The sequence below is a fragment of the Myotis yumanensis genome, unplaced genomic scaffold (assembly GCF_028538775.1).
Source record: "Myotis yumanensis isolate MYYU_CA2020_CCGP unplaced genomic scaffold, mMyoYum1.0.hap1 SCAF_3, whole genome shotgun sequence".
NCBI classification, from domain to species: Eukaryota; Metazoa; Chordata; class Mammalia; order Chiroptera; family Vespertilionidae; genus Myotis; species Myotis yumanensis.
In genome coordinates, this window is record NW_027223754.1 from 211691701 (window position 1) to 211704256 (window position 12556).

General features: G+C 62.9%; 1 protein-coding gene across 2 annotated transcripts in view; it reads right to left on the reverse strand.

The window, feature by feature from the left end:
• SCUBE1 (signal peptide, CUB domain and EGF like domain containing 1) overlaps positions 1-12556 on the reverse strand; it is a 99321-nt gene that overhangs the window by 10868 nt on the left and 75897 nt on the right. For both annotated transcript variants that reach the window (XM_070411262.1, XM_070411261.1), the window contains 7 exons: positions 9570-9692; positions 7056-7172; positions 5527-5649; positions 3051-3170; positions 2631-2735; positions 1700-1816; positions 920-1054 (listed from right to left, as the gene is read on the reverse strand). In XM_070411262.1, coding sequence (XP_070267363.1) covers positions 920-1054; positions 1700-1816; positions 2631-2735; positions 3051-3170; positions 5527-5649; positions 7056-7172; positions 9570-9692 — 840 coding nt within the window. The remainder of the gene's footprint in view (positions 1-919; positions 1055-1699; positions 1817-2630; positions 2736-3050; positions 3171-5526; positions 5650-7055; positions 7173-9569; positions 9693-12556) is intronic.

Consider the following 12556-nt stretch of genomic DNA (forward strand, 5'->3'; position numbering starts at 1 on the left):
GCCACTGCCACACATCCCCTCCCCAGGGCACACCCAGTGACGGTGCTCCTGCTGCCACTCAAACATCCTGCCACCGTCCCCAGGAAAAGGCCCAGCTCCCTAGCCTCGCACCCAGGGCCCCTCCTGGCGTGGTCCCCGCGGCGAACTCCGCTTTAGACTCCCTGACTGCCACACGGCGTTCTGGACACATCTTGCTCTCTCTGACCTGTGCCTTGGCCTGCTCTACCTGCTCTGCCTGGATGCCAGTCCCGGCCCCTCTCCCTTGGGTGAACTTTCATTTCAAGCCCTGAATCCAACGGCATCTCTCTGGGAAGACTTCCTGGGCCGCCCGGGGGCGGACTTCAGGTACCCGTTGGTTCTCACGCCCCTCCACCTCGCGTCTCCCCAGCACGGGGTGGGCTGTGTGCACCTCTGCCTCCCTGAGGCTGGAAGTGCCACCAGTGGGGGGCCTGGTCTGGTCCCCGCATTCCAGTGTCCAGGGGCTGGGCACACACAGCCACATGTGCTGACAGATCTCAACTCCTCTCACCGCTCACCACTCACTCATAGCCAAGAGGAAGGTGTTGGTACGAAACATGAGCCAGAATTACCAGCCCGGGGAGCCCGGGAAGACAGGCCTTTGGTTGGTCTGTTCTGGGAAGGCTGCGGGTTAGCCCTCCAGGCCCCCGTGAGGGCGGGGAGGGTGGAGAGGCGTGTGGCTGTCCCTGGGCCCTGAGCCCTGCTCCTCTCATGGCCCTGGGCCTCCTCTGCCATCCTGGCTCCGGGCAGTTCCTCTGCCAGTCCTCGCCTGCCAGGCTGGCCTCGACCTCCAGCAGCCGTGGCTGGGCTGGGAGCCAGTGCCATGCCCACAGATCTTGCCACCCCCCGTGTGGGGACCTCCCCGACGCCCTCCACAGCCCCCGGGGTACCCCTCACCCACCTGAGGCCTCTTCCTTTGTCTCCACCTCGAACTCTGCTGTGATGTGGGTCACCTCCTTGGATGGGGACTTCCGGCCACGGCGCCTCTTCTTGGAGGAGTCACACTTGAGGGTCACAAAGGTCACGTGGCTGTTTTCTGGACAAGGCAGGGGTCGCTGTGGCCAAGTGGCACAGGCAGGGAGCAGGTCCCACCCAGCCGTGCACACAATGGCCTCATGGTCCCAGGTGCACACGGGGAGCTGAGGCTGGAGGCCAGGGCTGGCTCTAGGTGCCAGAGGGGCTGGTGGCTGAGCCCGCTCTGCCAGCCCTCGGAGCCCATCCCTGGAGGCGCCTCCTGCACATCCCAGTGCAGCTGCACCAGGCGGCTCTGCTCAGGGCTGGGGAGCAAGCCTGAGGGGCTAGGCGATCTTCATGGAGGCAGAGCGGAGCTGCCTTCCTCCTGGTCCCTCACCAGGCTTCCCCGGCTAGTCTCCACTGGACCTCCTCCTGGGCCGCCCTCACTGAGGAACGCATTGCTGAGCGAGCCCCGTGATTCCTGCCACTGGACAGCCAGGCAGAAAGCCCTTGCTCTGGGGGCTCACTGACCCCCGGTGAGGCAGTGACGATGGTCCCACTTCCTGCTGGCCACCTTCCTAGGGACCCCGTCGTGGTCTACAGTGCACAGGTGTGGCCGCTGGGCTGAGGGGCCAAGGGGTAGCTTTCAGCAGCCCCCGCCCTGGCTCCCAGCTCCCAGGCACGGGAACCCCGCCCTGTGTGGGCTGGTACCGGGCGACCCACTCACCCAGCAGCAGCTGCCTTGGGGCCTCCTTGGCTGGCTCCCGGCTGCGGGGCCGGAGGTGGCACTTGGCATCTCGGATCTTGAAGCGCGCCTTCTGCCTGATGGGGGTGGCGGGGGCACCTGGGGAAACCAAAGCCCCCCAGGTGGTGGCCTCTCCTGTGGGCAGGAGGTGGTGGGGCCGGGGCTGCAGAGGGAGTGCCTGGGTGTGAGGGGCTGCCCGGGGGATGGGGCCCTCCGCTGCCTCACTGCTCTCCCTGTGAGGCCTGAGAAAGGTGAAGTGCGGGTGGTGGGGGCAGGCTGGAGCCAGGGGCTTTCCAGCCAGAATCTTCAGTGGAGGAAGGAAGGCCCGCACCCTAACCCCAACCCCAGAGCCAGCTCCCGTGCCTGGGTGTTCAGGGAAGCGGGAGAGGAGAGAGAGTAGCCGGGGAGGGAGGGTGGAAGTCTCAGATGCCCGACCACTGCTTCCTTGGAGGAGCAGATCAGAGCCCCTGGACTAAGGCAGCAGCAGTCACAGGTGCTGAGAGTCACGTCGTGGGTTAGACACACGCAAAGGCCATGCCACTGAGTCTACATCCTGGACGGGACAGGCGTGGGACACAGCCTGCTCCTGCCGGGTGGCAGCTGCCTGGGCCACGCTGGCACTTGGGGGGCAGGGTCTTCCCTGGCAGCGCTGACTCAGGAGCTTTTAGAACTTAATGGCCCCAGCGGGTAGGACTCGCGCCCCTGAAACCCACACCCTAAATTCAGCACCTCAGGGTCAATGAGCCACTCTGTGCTGGGGTCCAGGAGCCTCGGGGTCAGAGGAATCCTTCCGTGGTCCCAGCCCACGGCCTGCTGGCTACCAACACCCAGGAAGCTCCCCTCTGGGCCGTGCCCACCCCTCACCCCCTACCATGGAGCACCCGGTGGGGGCGCACGGCCAGGCCAGGGCTACCTGCGCAGCTGGGCCCGGTGCTGGAGCTGGTGCCGTTGCGCTTCTGCGGCGTCCTGCCCTGGAGGCTGGGGACCCCGCAGCTCAGACTGTAGCTGTTTTCTGAGTCTGCGGAGAGGTGGGTGGTAAGGCGCACCTGGCACCCTCTTCCAGTGCCCCAGGTCCCCCGGGCCTCCGAGGGGCAAGGGAACGAGATGAAGGTCAGGGCCTAGCCTGTGTCAATTCCTTTCTGCGACGAGACTATAGGGTATGCGGAGCGGAGGGACACTGTGGCCCGTGGAGACCCAGGCAGCTGCCCGGGGCCACTCCGTGAGCAGGGCTGGGCCTCACCCCCCTCAGGCTCCTTCCTGGGGAGCAGGAGGAGCGGGGGCTGGACCGGGGAAGGAGCCCTCACCCAGCCCATCCCGGGACGGCCTGGGTTACCTGGCACAAAGTGCGTGTGGGCCGGGCAGGCGAGGGAGCAGCTCTCCACCCCGCCCGCCTTGCTGCACCACAGCTGGGCCCGGGGGAAGGCCTTGGCCGGAGAGAGGCACCTGCCTGTGTCTGAGAAGGAAGACAAGAGAGGCGTGAGGGGCCACGGAGGGGGCTTTCTGAGGGGGACTCCCCCTCACCTGTCGCAGGGCCAGACCGTCTCGGTGGGAAGGGGCCGGGAGACGGCAGAGTCCACAGGCCCAGGATTCGGGCTCGATCCCTAGTGGGCCTGCAGGAGGCAGCCGATCAATGATTCTCTCCCATCATGATGCTTCTCTCTCTCCCTCTCCCTTCCTCTCTCTGAAATCAATAAAAAGATATTTTAAAAAAATAGTCTTGCAGGTCCTCAAAGCTAAACACAGTAACCATGTGGCCAGCAGTTCCATCCCCAGGCATCTACCCAAGAAAACGGAAACGTGTTCCCACAGACCCTGCAGCGAAGGCCAGAACGCCCAGACGGACAGCGCACCGTGCACGGCTGACGAGGACACACAGCGGCCAGCGTACGCTGGACAGCGTTCGGCAGCACAGGGAATGAGGGCCTTGGCCGCACGGCTCAGTCGTGAGCGCATCAGCCTGAGGACTGGAGGCTCTCAGGTTCGTTCCCTGTCAAGGGTGTGTGCTTGGGTGGCAGGTTCAATCCCCGTTCCTGGTCGGGTCCCAAGTGGACGACAACCAATTGATGGGTCTCTCTCACATGGATGTTTTTCTCTGTCTCTTCCCCTCCCCGCTCCCTTCCACTTGAAAAATATCAATGGAAAAAATATCCTCACTCCTTGAGGGAGGATTTAAAAAAAAAAAAAAGGACCGAGGCCCTGGCAGCGCTCCGACATCAGCGAACCCTGTAGACACTGACTGGCCGCCTGGGCCTGGGTGGGAGGGAGACGGGGAGTGACGGCTATGGGCTGGGTTTCTTTTTGGAATGAAAACGCTCTAGAACTGACAGGGGTTGCACAGCTGTGACTGTGCTGCAAACCATCGACTCACACACTTTATTATTTTTTAAAGCATTTAACTTGTTTGTTTATGAATTTATTTTGTTAATCCTCGCCCAAGGATATTTTCCCATTGATTTTTTTTTAGGGAGAGTGGAGGAGAGAGGGAAAGACAGAGAGACACATCGATGTGAGAGAAACACAGCGATTGGTTGCCTCCTGCACAAGTCCCGACCAGGAATCCCCAGGCTGGGGAGAAGCCTGCAACCAAGCTACATGCCCTTGACTGGAATCGAATCCCGGACCCTTTGGTCTGCAGGCTGACACTCTATCCACTGAGCCAAACCAGCTAGGGCACTCTTTATTTTTATTTATTTATATTTAAATACATTTTTATTGATTTCAGAGAGAAAGGGAGGAGAGAGAGAGAAACAGCAACGATGAGAGAGAATCATTGATTGGCTGCCTCCTGCACAACCCCTACTGGGGATTGAGCCCACAACCCGGGCATGTGCCCTTGACCGGAATTGAACCCGGGACCCTTCAGTCTGCAGGGTGATGCTCTATCCACTGAGCAAACAGGCTAGGGTTCGAATCACACACTTTAAATGGGTGAATTGCATGTCTCTCAATAAAGCTGTTAATAAAAACAAATCCAAAACCCAAGAGGAAGAAAGAGGCACGTCCTCGAGAAAGCCTGTTGGCTCTGTAGCTCCGGTAACACCAGCCCCAGCAGGACCCCAGGAACTGGTGGGCACAGCCCCAGGCGGGAAGGCAGTGCCCGGCGGGCAGGCTTCTCAGCACCAGCCATGCTCCCGAGACCTGACCACACAGCCCAACACGCCTTCGCCCACGTCGGCAGGACCAGTGCGCTCCGCTCAGCGTGATAGGTCTGACTTCCTGATTTCCAGTATCGAGTGATGGCGCTCTTCTCTCAACAGATACTACGAGTGACTAGCTGCTAGCTCTGCTCTAGTGCTGGGGTTCAGCAGGGAACAAGTTCAGCTGGGGTTCGCTCTAGGAGGCCTGCCTCATGCTGAGGGGCTGGCAGCCTGGGCAGGGGTGGGTCTGAAGAGACCCAGATGCTCCCCCGTGCTCCCCACCCAGGCTCTGCTGCTGCTGCACCCGGAACCCCCACCCCCACCAGCTCCTTGGCAGGACAAGGGGGAGTTGAGGCCTCCACTGCCTCCCTCCCTCTGAGCCTCCAGCTCGCCTGAGCCCACTGCACATGCTGCGCTGTACATGCTGAGCCCAGGACCCCACCCCCCAGGTCGGTCTGTGCTCAGCTGACTCCTGGCGCTCCGGCACCATGTCCCCTCGCTTCTGTAGGCCTCATCCTTGTCAGCCAGGGGCCAGCAGCAGAGGCACCTGCCCAGCACCTGCCTAGATCACCCGCCTGCAGAAGCCACTGCCCCTCCCTGCCCACCAGGCACGGAACAGAGGGGTGGGTCCCAGCGATGCCCACCCCAGGGCACCTGCCCCAGGGCACTCACCCACGCAGTCCTTCCGGTTCCAGTGGAGTCGCCTCCCCGGGGGGCAGACGCACTCGAAGCTGCCCTTGGTGTTGACGCAGCCCTGGTCGCAGCTCCCGTTGCTCATGCTGCACTCGTCCACGTCTGCAGCACAGGCGGGGGGAGGGCAGGAGGGTAAGGGCAGGAGGGGCAGGACTGGCCAGCCCAGGCCACACCCTTGGGGCAGGAGGGCTGGGAATCCCCTGACCCTAGCCTGATACTGTCACTGTGCAGACACGGGGCTGCACACATCACACATCCAAGCATGCACACACCCGTGAACACACACAAGACTCCCACACACACTGACACACCCCTCTTGCTCAGAAGGAGGCCGGGCAGAGCAGTGGCACAAAGTTAAAGTTCCCATCAGGTCGTGGGGCAGGAGGAGTCCTGGCCCAGGGACCTCATGGCCTCTTCTCACTGTGGGACTTGGGACAGGCCCTTCCCAGCCCCGCCTCCTGTCACCTCTGAGCCCTTCCTCCTCAGACCGCCAAAGGCCAAAAGCTCCCGTTGTGGGGGAGGGCTAGACTGCATTCACACTGGGGTGCACGACTGTGAGCACCCCGGCCACCCGCATTTGGGGAACGGCCGGCCCAGGGAAGCTGGTGCCCAGTTTTTGGGGAGTCCCTGCAGCCTAGCCCAGGTGCCACCCCCAGCACCAGCAGTGCCCGATCACTTCCCTGCCCCACCCAGCGGGCCCTCACGGCTGCCCCAGGCACAGGGAGGGAAGAGACACCCAGGACCACAGGGGACCCGTGTGTATACACCTGCCAGTCCCAAGTCTGTGCCTCCTCTGTGCCCCTCCCACCCCGCCCAAGCTCTGGCAGCTCTGGCTCCCATGTCTGGAGCTGTCTCCCCACTGGTGCCTGGGTCTCACTCTCCTAAACACATGGCAGCCAGAGCAGTCTCGGTACATGAACTTGGCCATGTCCCAGTCCTGAGTAAAGCTTCCAGCGGTTTCTCTTCTCACAGGGAATAGAGCCCAAGTCCCCTCCGGGCTCATGAAGCCCCGTATCCCACCTGCACCTCCCGCCATGCTCACGGGGCTCTGGCCTCCCTGGCTGCCTCTGGGTCACTCTGCCTCAGGGCCTCTGCACAGGCTGACCCCTCTGACAGGCTCCCCCTCATCTTGATCCGACCACTCCTCCTTTAGGATCCCTCACCGCCTCCCTGCTCTGCCCTTCTCTGTTGCCACTTCTCCCACTGAATGAACTGCCCACGGGAATCTCTGTGGCGACCACCCTCTTCCAGACGGGAGTTCCCTGTAGCTGTTTCCAGGTCGATGCCCACAACCTGGCCAAGGCTTAGCACCCAGTGGGTACTTGCCCCCTCCCTATCCTCCTGCCTTTCCTTTGGCTGAGCCCCTCTGCCCACCAGTCCCCAGCCTCCCTTAGCCCCCCAGGCTCGTCAGGGTGAGGGTGAGGGGGAGGGTGTGGGGTGCGGTGCAGGGGGCCGTGCGGCCGGCGCGTGCCTCGGGGGGAGGTGGCCTTGGAGGGCGGGCTGCAGACCTCCGCAGTGGGTTGTCCCGTAGAGCGTGTAGCCGCGGTGGCACACACACTGGAAGCTGCCTGGGGAGTTGACACAGATGTGGTCGCAGGTCCGCGCGAAGGAGCACTCGTCAACATCTGCGTGGCCACAGGGAGAGAGTTTGGGGAGGCGTGTCAGGTGGGTGGAGGGGCACGCCTGCCCCTGGGCCCGGCTCAGTGCACAGTCCACTGGCTTCCTGTCGCTGCCTGGCTTTCCTTTGTCTCCACTGCCTGTGCTTCCAGGAGCCACCTCGTGTCTTCTCTGGAGGTGGGCAAGGTGGGAATATCTTGAATGGAAGGGTTATTATGAATTTCTGCCGTTTTAATACCCCACAGTTAACTGTGATTAGGATTGGGTTTTAATTTTTTTAATATATTTTTATTGATTTCAGAGAGGAAGGGAGAGAGAGAGAGAGAAATCTCAACGACGAGAGAGAATCACTGACTGGCTGCCTCCTGCACGCCCCCCAGTGGGGATTGAGCCCATAACCCGGGCATGTGCCTGACCAGGAATCGAACTGTGACCTCCTGGTTCATAGGGCAATGCTCAATCACTGAGCCATGCCGGCCGGATTGGTCTTTAACCCACCCCTGCAGGAAACTGACAGGGGCTAAGGAGGCAGCTGAACTGGGGCATGAAGCCAGGCCTCCTGGTTGCTGACCAAAGTATGTTTTCCCATCACCCCACATGCCTCTTCAGGAAACAAGGGAAACAGCAGACAGACAGGGGGAGATATGCTGCCCATGAGGGGAGTAAGGGCCTGGACAGCATGTGAAACCTGACTGAGTTTCCTGGCAGCCGGGGTGAAAAGGAAGAGTGCTTGCTGCTGGAGATAGAATAAGCTACATGCCCACAGGAGACAGGTCTGAGCTGCCAAGAATTCGGAGAACGGCTCCTGGGCACAGGTGATGGCGCCTGCTTCTCCATGGGCCCTGCAGAGGGAGCTCATTCTCTGAGCACGTTAGCGCATGTGACTGCACGCGTGTTCAGAATACGTGTGTGTTTGCAACAACACGTGCTGTGGGTGCTCAAAGGAGGCTGTGATCCCTTCTGGGTGGGGGTCCGGGGAGAGCTGGTGCTGTGGCCCCTGGGCTAGTTTGCAATGAAGGAGCTGGGGTGGGGGAGGGAGCTGCAGGCAAAGGCGGGAGGTGGCAGCACAGGGCGCCCAGGGATTGTGAGGAGCTCAGGGGCGCTGGGAAGGTGTCTGGGGTCACCATCCCCAGGGCCCTGAGTCCAAGCAAAGGCGCTTAGACCCCTCCCTGCTGGAGCTGGAGAGCCCTGGGTAGTGCGGGGGTTGGGGTGGGGCATGGCCAGAGCCCCAGGCCTTAGAGATGAGTGTGGAAGAGGCTGGAGAAGACACGGCCAGAGACCAGAAGCAGACAAGTGGCCGCCTCCTCTTCCACCTTGGCAGCTGCCCGCCTCTCTCACAGGGCAGCTGGGGATGCAGAGTCAGGGGCCCCCTTCAGCCCCCCACAGGGCAGAGGGAGAAACAAAGTCGAGTGCAGAGGGGCCTTGATTGGGGCCTGGACAGATGCTGAGCTCCCAGCACACCCTTGTGCCCTGAGAGGAAGCCTGGCCCTGGGTTGTGCTGAGCCCCTGGATGGGCTGGCCCTGGGCCCTCCCTCACCCCTCAGGGCCTCGAGCTGCCCCGGAGCCAGGCTCTGAGCGGCAATCACAGGCAGAAGCTGCAAGCCCCACAGCCAGACTCGGCCATGCGTGGCTGCAGCTACTGGAACCCTGCGGACACGAAATGACTAGACCGTAACAGTACTTGTGACAGGCTTCCCTGGCCCGGCCCTCAGCAACCCCTCCCAAAGCTGGCCCCCAGGGCACCCCTGTATTCTCAGTGGCCTCATCCAGCCCCACAGAGCTCCCTCTGTGGTCCCCAAGCTCCCTCAGCCCAGCAGTGCCACTTCCTGGGTGGGTTTACCGCCCTGGCTCCCCCTGGAAAATGCCTCTTTTTCAAGCATTTCGCCGGCGCCCCACCTCAGGAAGCCCTCCGACCACTCTCCCCACTGCTCACGCCCTGGGCTCCTTCTGAACCGGGATGTCGGCCGGACTTATCCCGCGCTCTGATTCTTGGCTTCTGCCCAGATTTCTCCTCCCATTACCCTGCTCCTAGCAGGTGCCCGGACCCTATAAAGGACGGCGGAGAGCACCTGCAATGTGTTGTTGCTTCCACCAGGTGGCAGCACTCCACCGCTGAGGCCATGGGAGGAGGGGAGGGAACACAGCTGATGATCTCTGCTACCCACTGGCTGTGCCCCCTGGGACCCCTGCTGCTCTCTCCCTGGGCCCTGGAGTCATAAAGGACAGGGAGGCGGGGAGGGCAGGCCCACATGCTAAGGACCCCAACACTTGACCTGTTTTTCCCAGAGCCGGGCCAGCCGGAAGGTGGACCACCCCACCTCACACTCGCCTCCTCTCCCAGAGCTGGGACAGTGGGAGGGGAAGGGACTGGGTGGACGGCCTGTCCTGGCACCGAGAAGGCTCACCTTGGCACGTCCGCTCATCGGTCAGCAGCTTGTAGCCCTTGCGGCAGCCGCACTCGAAGCTGCCCACGGTGTTGCGGCAGGAGTGGTCGCAGCCCCCGTTGTTGGCCAGGCACTCGTTGATGTCTGTGGAGCCAAGCGCGGGGCGAGGAGCATGGGCTGCAAGTGGGGGTGACGGCCCAGCACCGCCCTTCCCTACCTGCTGTGCCCACTGCCCAGGGCTGGCCTCAGTTTCTCCACTGAACATAAGGATGGGGGGGGGGTCCCAGCTCAGCAGGGGGTCAGGAGGATGGTGACACCACTTCCCCTGAACGTGGCATCGGGTGCTGTCGGGCAAGACAACGGGAGGCCGAGGGCCCTGTGTCCTCTCACCACCTGAGAGGGCAGCTGCAGGGCAGTGAGGCCTGGGGCAGGCGGCTGCCTTCCCACGGCTGTGACCTTGACTCTCGGTCTGTGAGACCAGGATCGGAAGCACCTCGAGGGTAAGAGAGTGACATGGGTCAGCGCTCAGTGGACTCGCAGTGCCCGCTGGTGGAGGCGCTGCAGGCAGATGCTCAGTCGGCCTCTTCCTGCTTGCCCACCCCGATGCCGGCCTGTTGGTCAGAGCCGTTCTTCACTCAGCACTTGATGAGCGTGGCCCGGCCCCACGCCTCACCCTCAGTCCGAGCGTCCCGAGGAGGAGGCCTCCGCCAGCACCTGGGGTGACGGCAGCCGTCTCCCTCCCACGCGGCCTGTGGGCTGCCACAGCCTGAGCTCCCTGCCCTGTCAGCTTTGCTCTAGGCTCTGGCCAGCTGCCAGATGGTCAAGAGACCCTGCCCCTGAGGTGCTCCCTGTGGGCCGGCCCTCAGCCCCCAGGTGGTCACCCCTCCGGACAGGACCCAGCAGGTAGTTAGAGAAGGAAGAGCTGACTTCCAGGATGGGCACACAGGAAGCAGCACAGAAAGGGCACTCCGCCTGGGCCTCTGGCCCCTCTCAGCAGGGCTGCCCACTCAGGTTGCAGTGCCCACTGGGCCTGACCTGAGCCAAGGTCGCACGCCCCCGTCCCATGCCACAGGCACCTCCCTGGGAGCAAGGTCACTCTGCGCCAGGTGCCAGAGTCCCAGGCAGGAGACTGGTCCCATCCCGCCCCTCACCATGCTGCTCTTGCTTTCCTCGCCATGAGAAGGCAGACGAGAAGTCAGCGAGGCCTGCCCAGGCAGAGGCCCCGGCATCGCCACTGTTGCCTCCCCTGGGGATTATGGGAAGATGGGGATCTCTAACTGGAAGCTTCTCGCAGAGCGAAGGCCCGCCTCAGCCCTGCCCCAGCCGGCTGTGTGACCTGGGTAGGGAAAGGCACCTCCCCGGGCCTCCGGCTCCCAGTGTCGCTGGTGAGACTGGCCCTGCACATGGCACTGCCTCTTCAGGGACGCCTCAGGCCCCTGCAGCCGCGATGCCATCCCTCCGCATCTGGACCTGTCAGCTAAGGGCTGTCATAGCAACCAGACAGGCGGCAGGAGGCATGTTTGCTCAGGCCAGGCCGGTGCAGCAGGCTGCTGGGGTCACCACCTGGGAAGCAACCCCCAGCTGCAGCCGTGACACACTGTGGGAGCCCTGGGCACAGATGGCTCCTCTACCTTCATTCTGACTCGGTGCATGTGCGGGGGGGGTGGGGGCGGGGGGCACGGAGGGCAGTTCCTCTTCTCACTTCCTGCCCCTCTAGACTCCCCTCCTTCTCCACTGTGCTCCCACCAGCCCTCGCCAGGCGGCCAGAGTCCCCTTCCTGTCCACAGGTCTTCTGTGGCCTCCCGCTGTCCCAGAGGAAAGGCCAGTCCCGTTGCAGGCCGGGCCCGGCCCCCTTGCCTGCTCTCTCTGCCCCCGGCTCCTGTCTGGGCAGCCCCCACCCAGCCTGCCCCTGGGAACACTGCCCCCGGAAGCCTTCTCTGACCTTCTCTCAGTTAGCTGCTCCCTTGTCACTGGACCTGCCCTCAGGGCTATGGAAGGGCCTCAAGCACAGGGGCCGGGGCGTGGGTATCAGGCCCGTCGGGAGCCCAGGGCCTGGCACAGGCTGGCAGAGTGACGCCCAGGGGTGCTCATTGGATGGATGGATGAGTGAGGAAACGAGGGAGTTGGGGGGCTGAGAGGAGGGCGGCGTCTCGAGCCATCTGCTGGAACATTCAAATGGTCAGTGTTCGAGGGTCAGCACCCTGTGTGTGGGAGGGGGAGGACGCAGCCTGGCCACCCAGAGGCATGCGGGTGAGGGCTTTCGGGTGGGAGCAGAGGGAGGAGCTGGGGGGTGGGCTGGGTGGAAGGGCAGAGGCAGGAGCGGGAGGAGAGGAACAGGCGGTGGGTGGGATTCTCTGTTCTGGAAGGTGCTGGGAGGGGTGGCTGGTGCCTGAGGAAACCCGGGCTCCAGCTGAAGAAGTGGAGGCCCCAGACGCCCTCCTCTCGGAAGGACCCACTAGCAGGACACCCTTCCCAAGGTCATGGGTGCAGCCTTGAGACCGGACCTGGATACTGCCTACTCTCTTGAAACAAAGCGAGGGCTTGGGGCGAATCCTCTAGAACCCCCTTTCCCACCCGGCCTCCACCTGCCCTTGCGATCCCTCTGGATTTCCTGAGGCCTCTGCTACCTGACCTCCGGCCATTAGCTTGACAACGACCTTTCTGGTTCTGGGAGACACGGCCCCTTTGAGGCCGGTCCTCTGACACGCCCTGCAGGCCCGGCCAACACCAGGATGTACACGCTGCCTGAGGAGCGGAGCCCTGGGACTCGGCTGCGAGCCGAGGCTCTACAGCACCAAACCCTGGGGTCTGGGGTCAATGTCTGGTTTCCAGGGTCCCTGCCATGAAGACGTTAGGATGTCCTTATCCCGCATTCTAGACTAGTCCATGATCCCTAAGTCCTAATGCATCAGACAGCATCCAGACCCCTCTTCACCTTCACGCCCCGGGCCCAAGCCAGTGTCCCTGGAGCCTGGGTGAAGGTGGCAGCTGCCCAGAGACCAGCAACG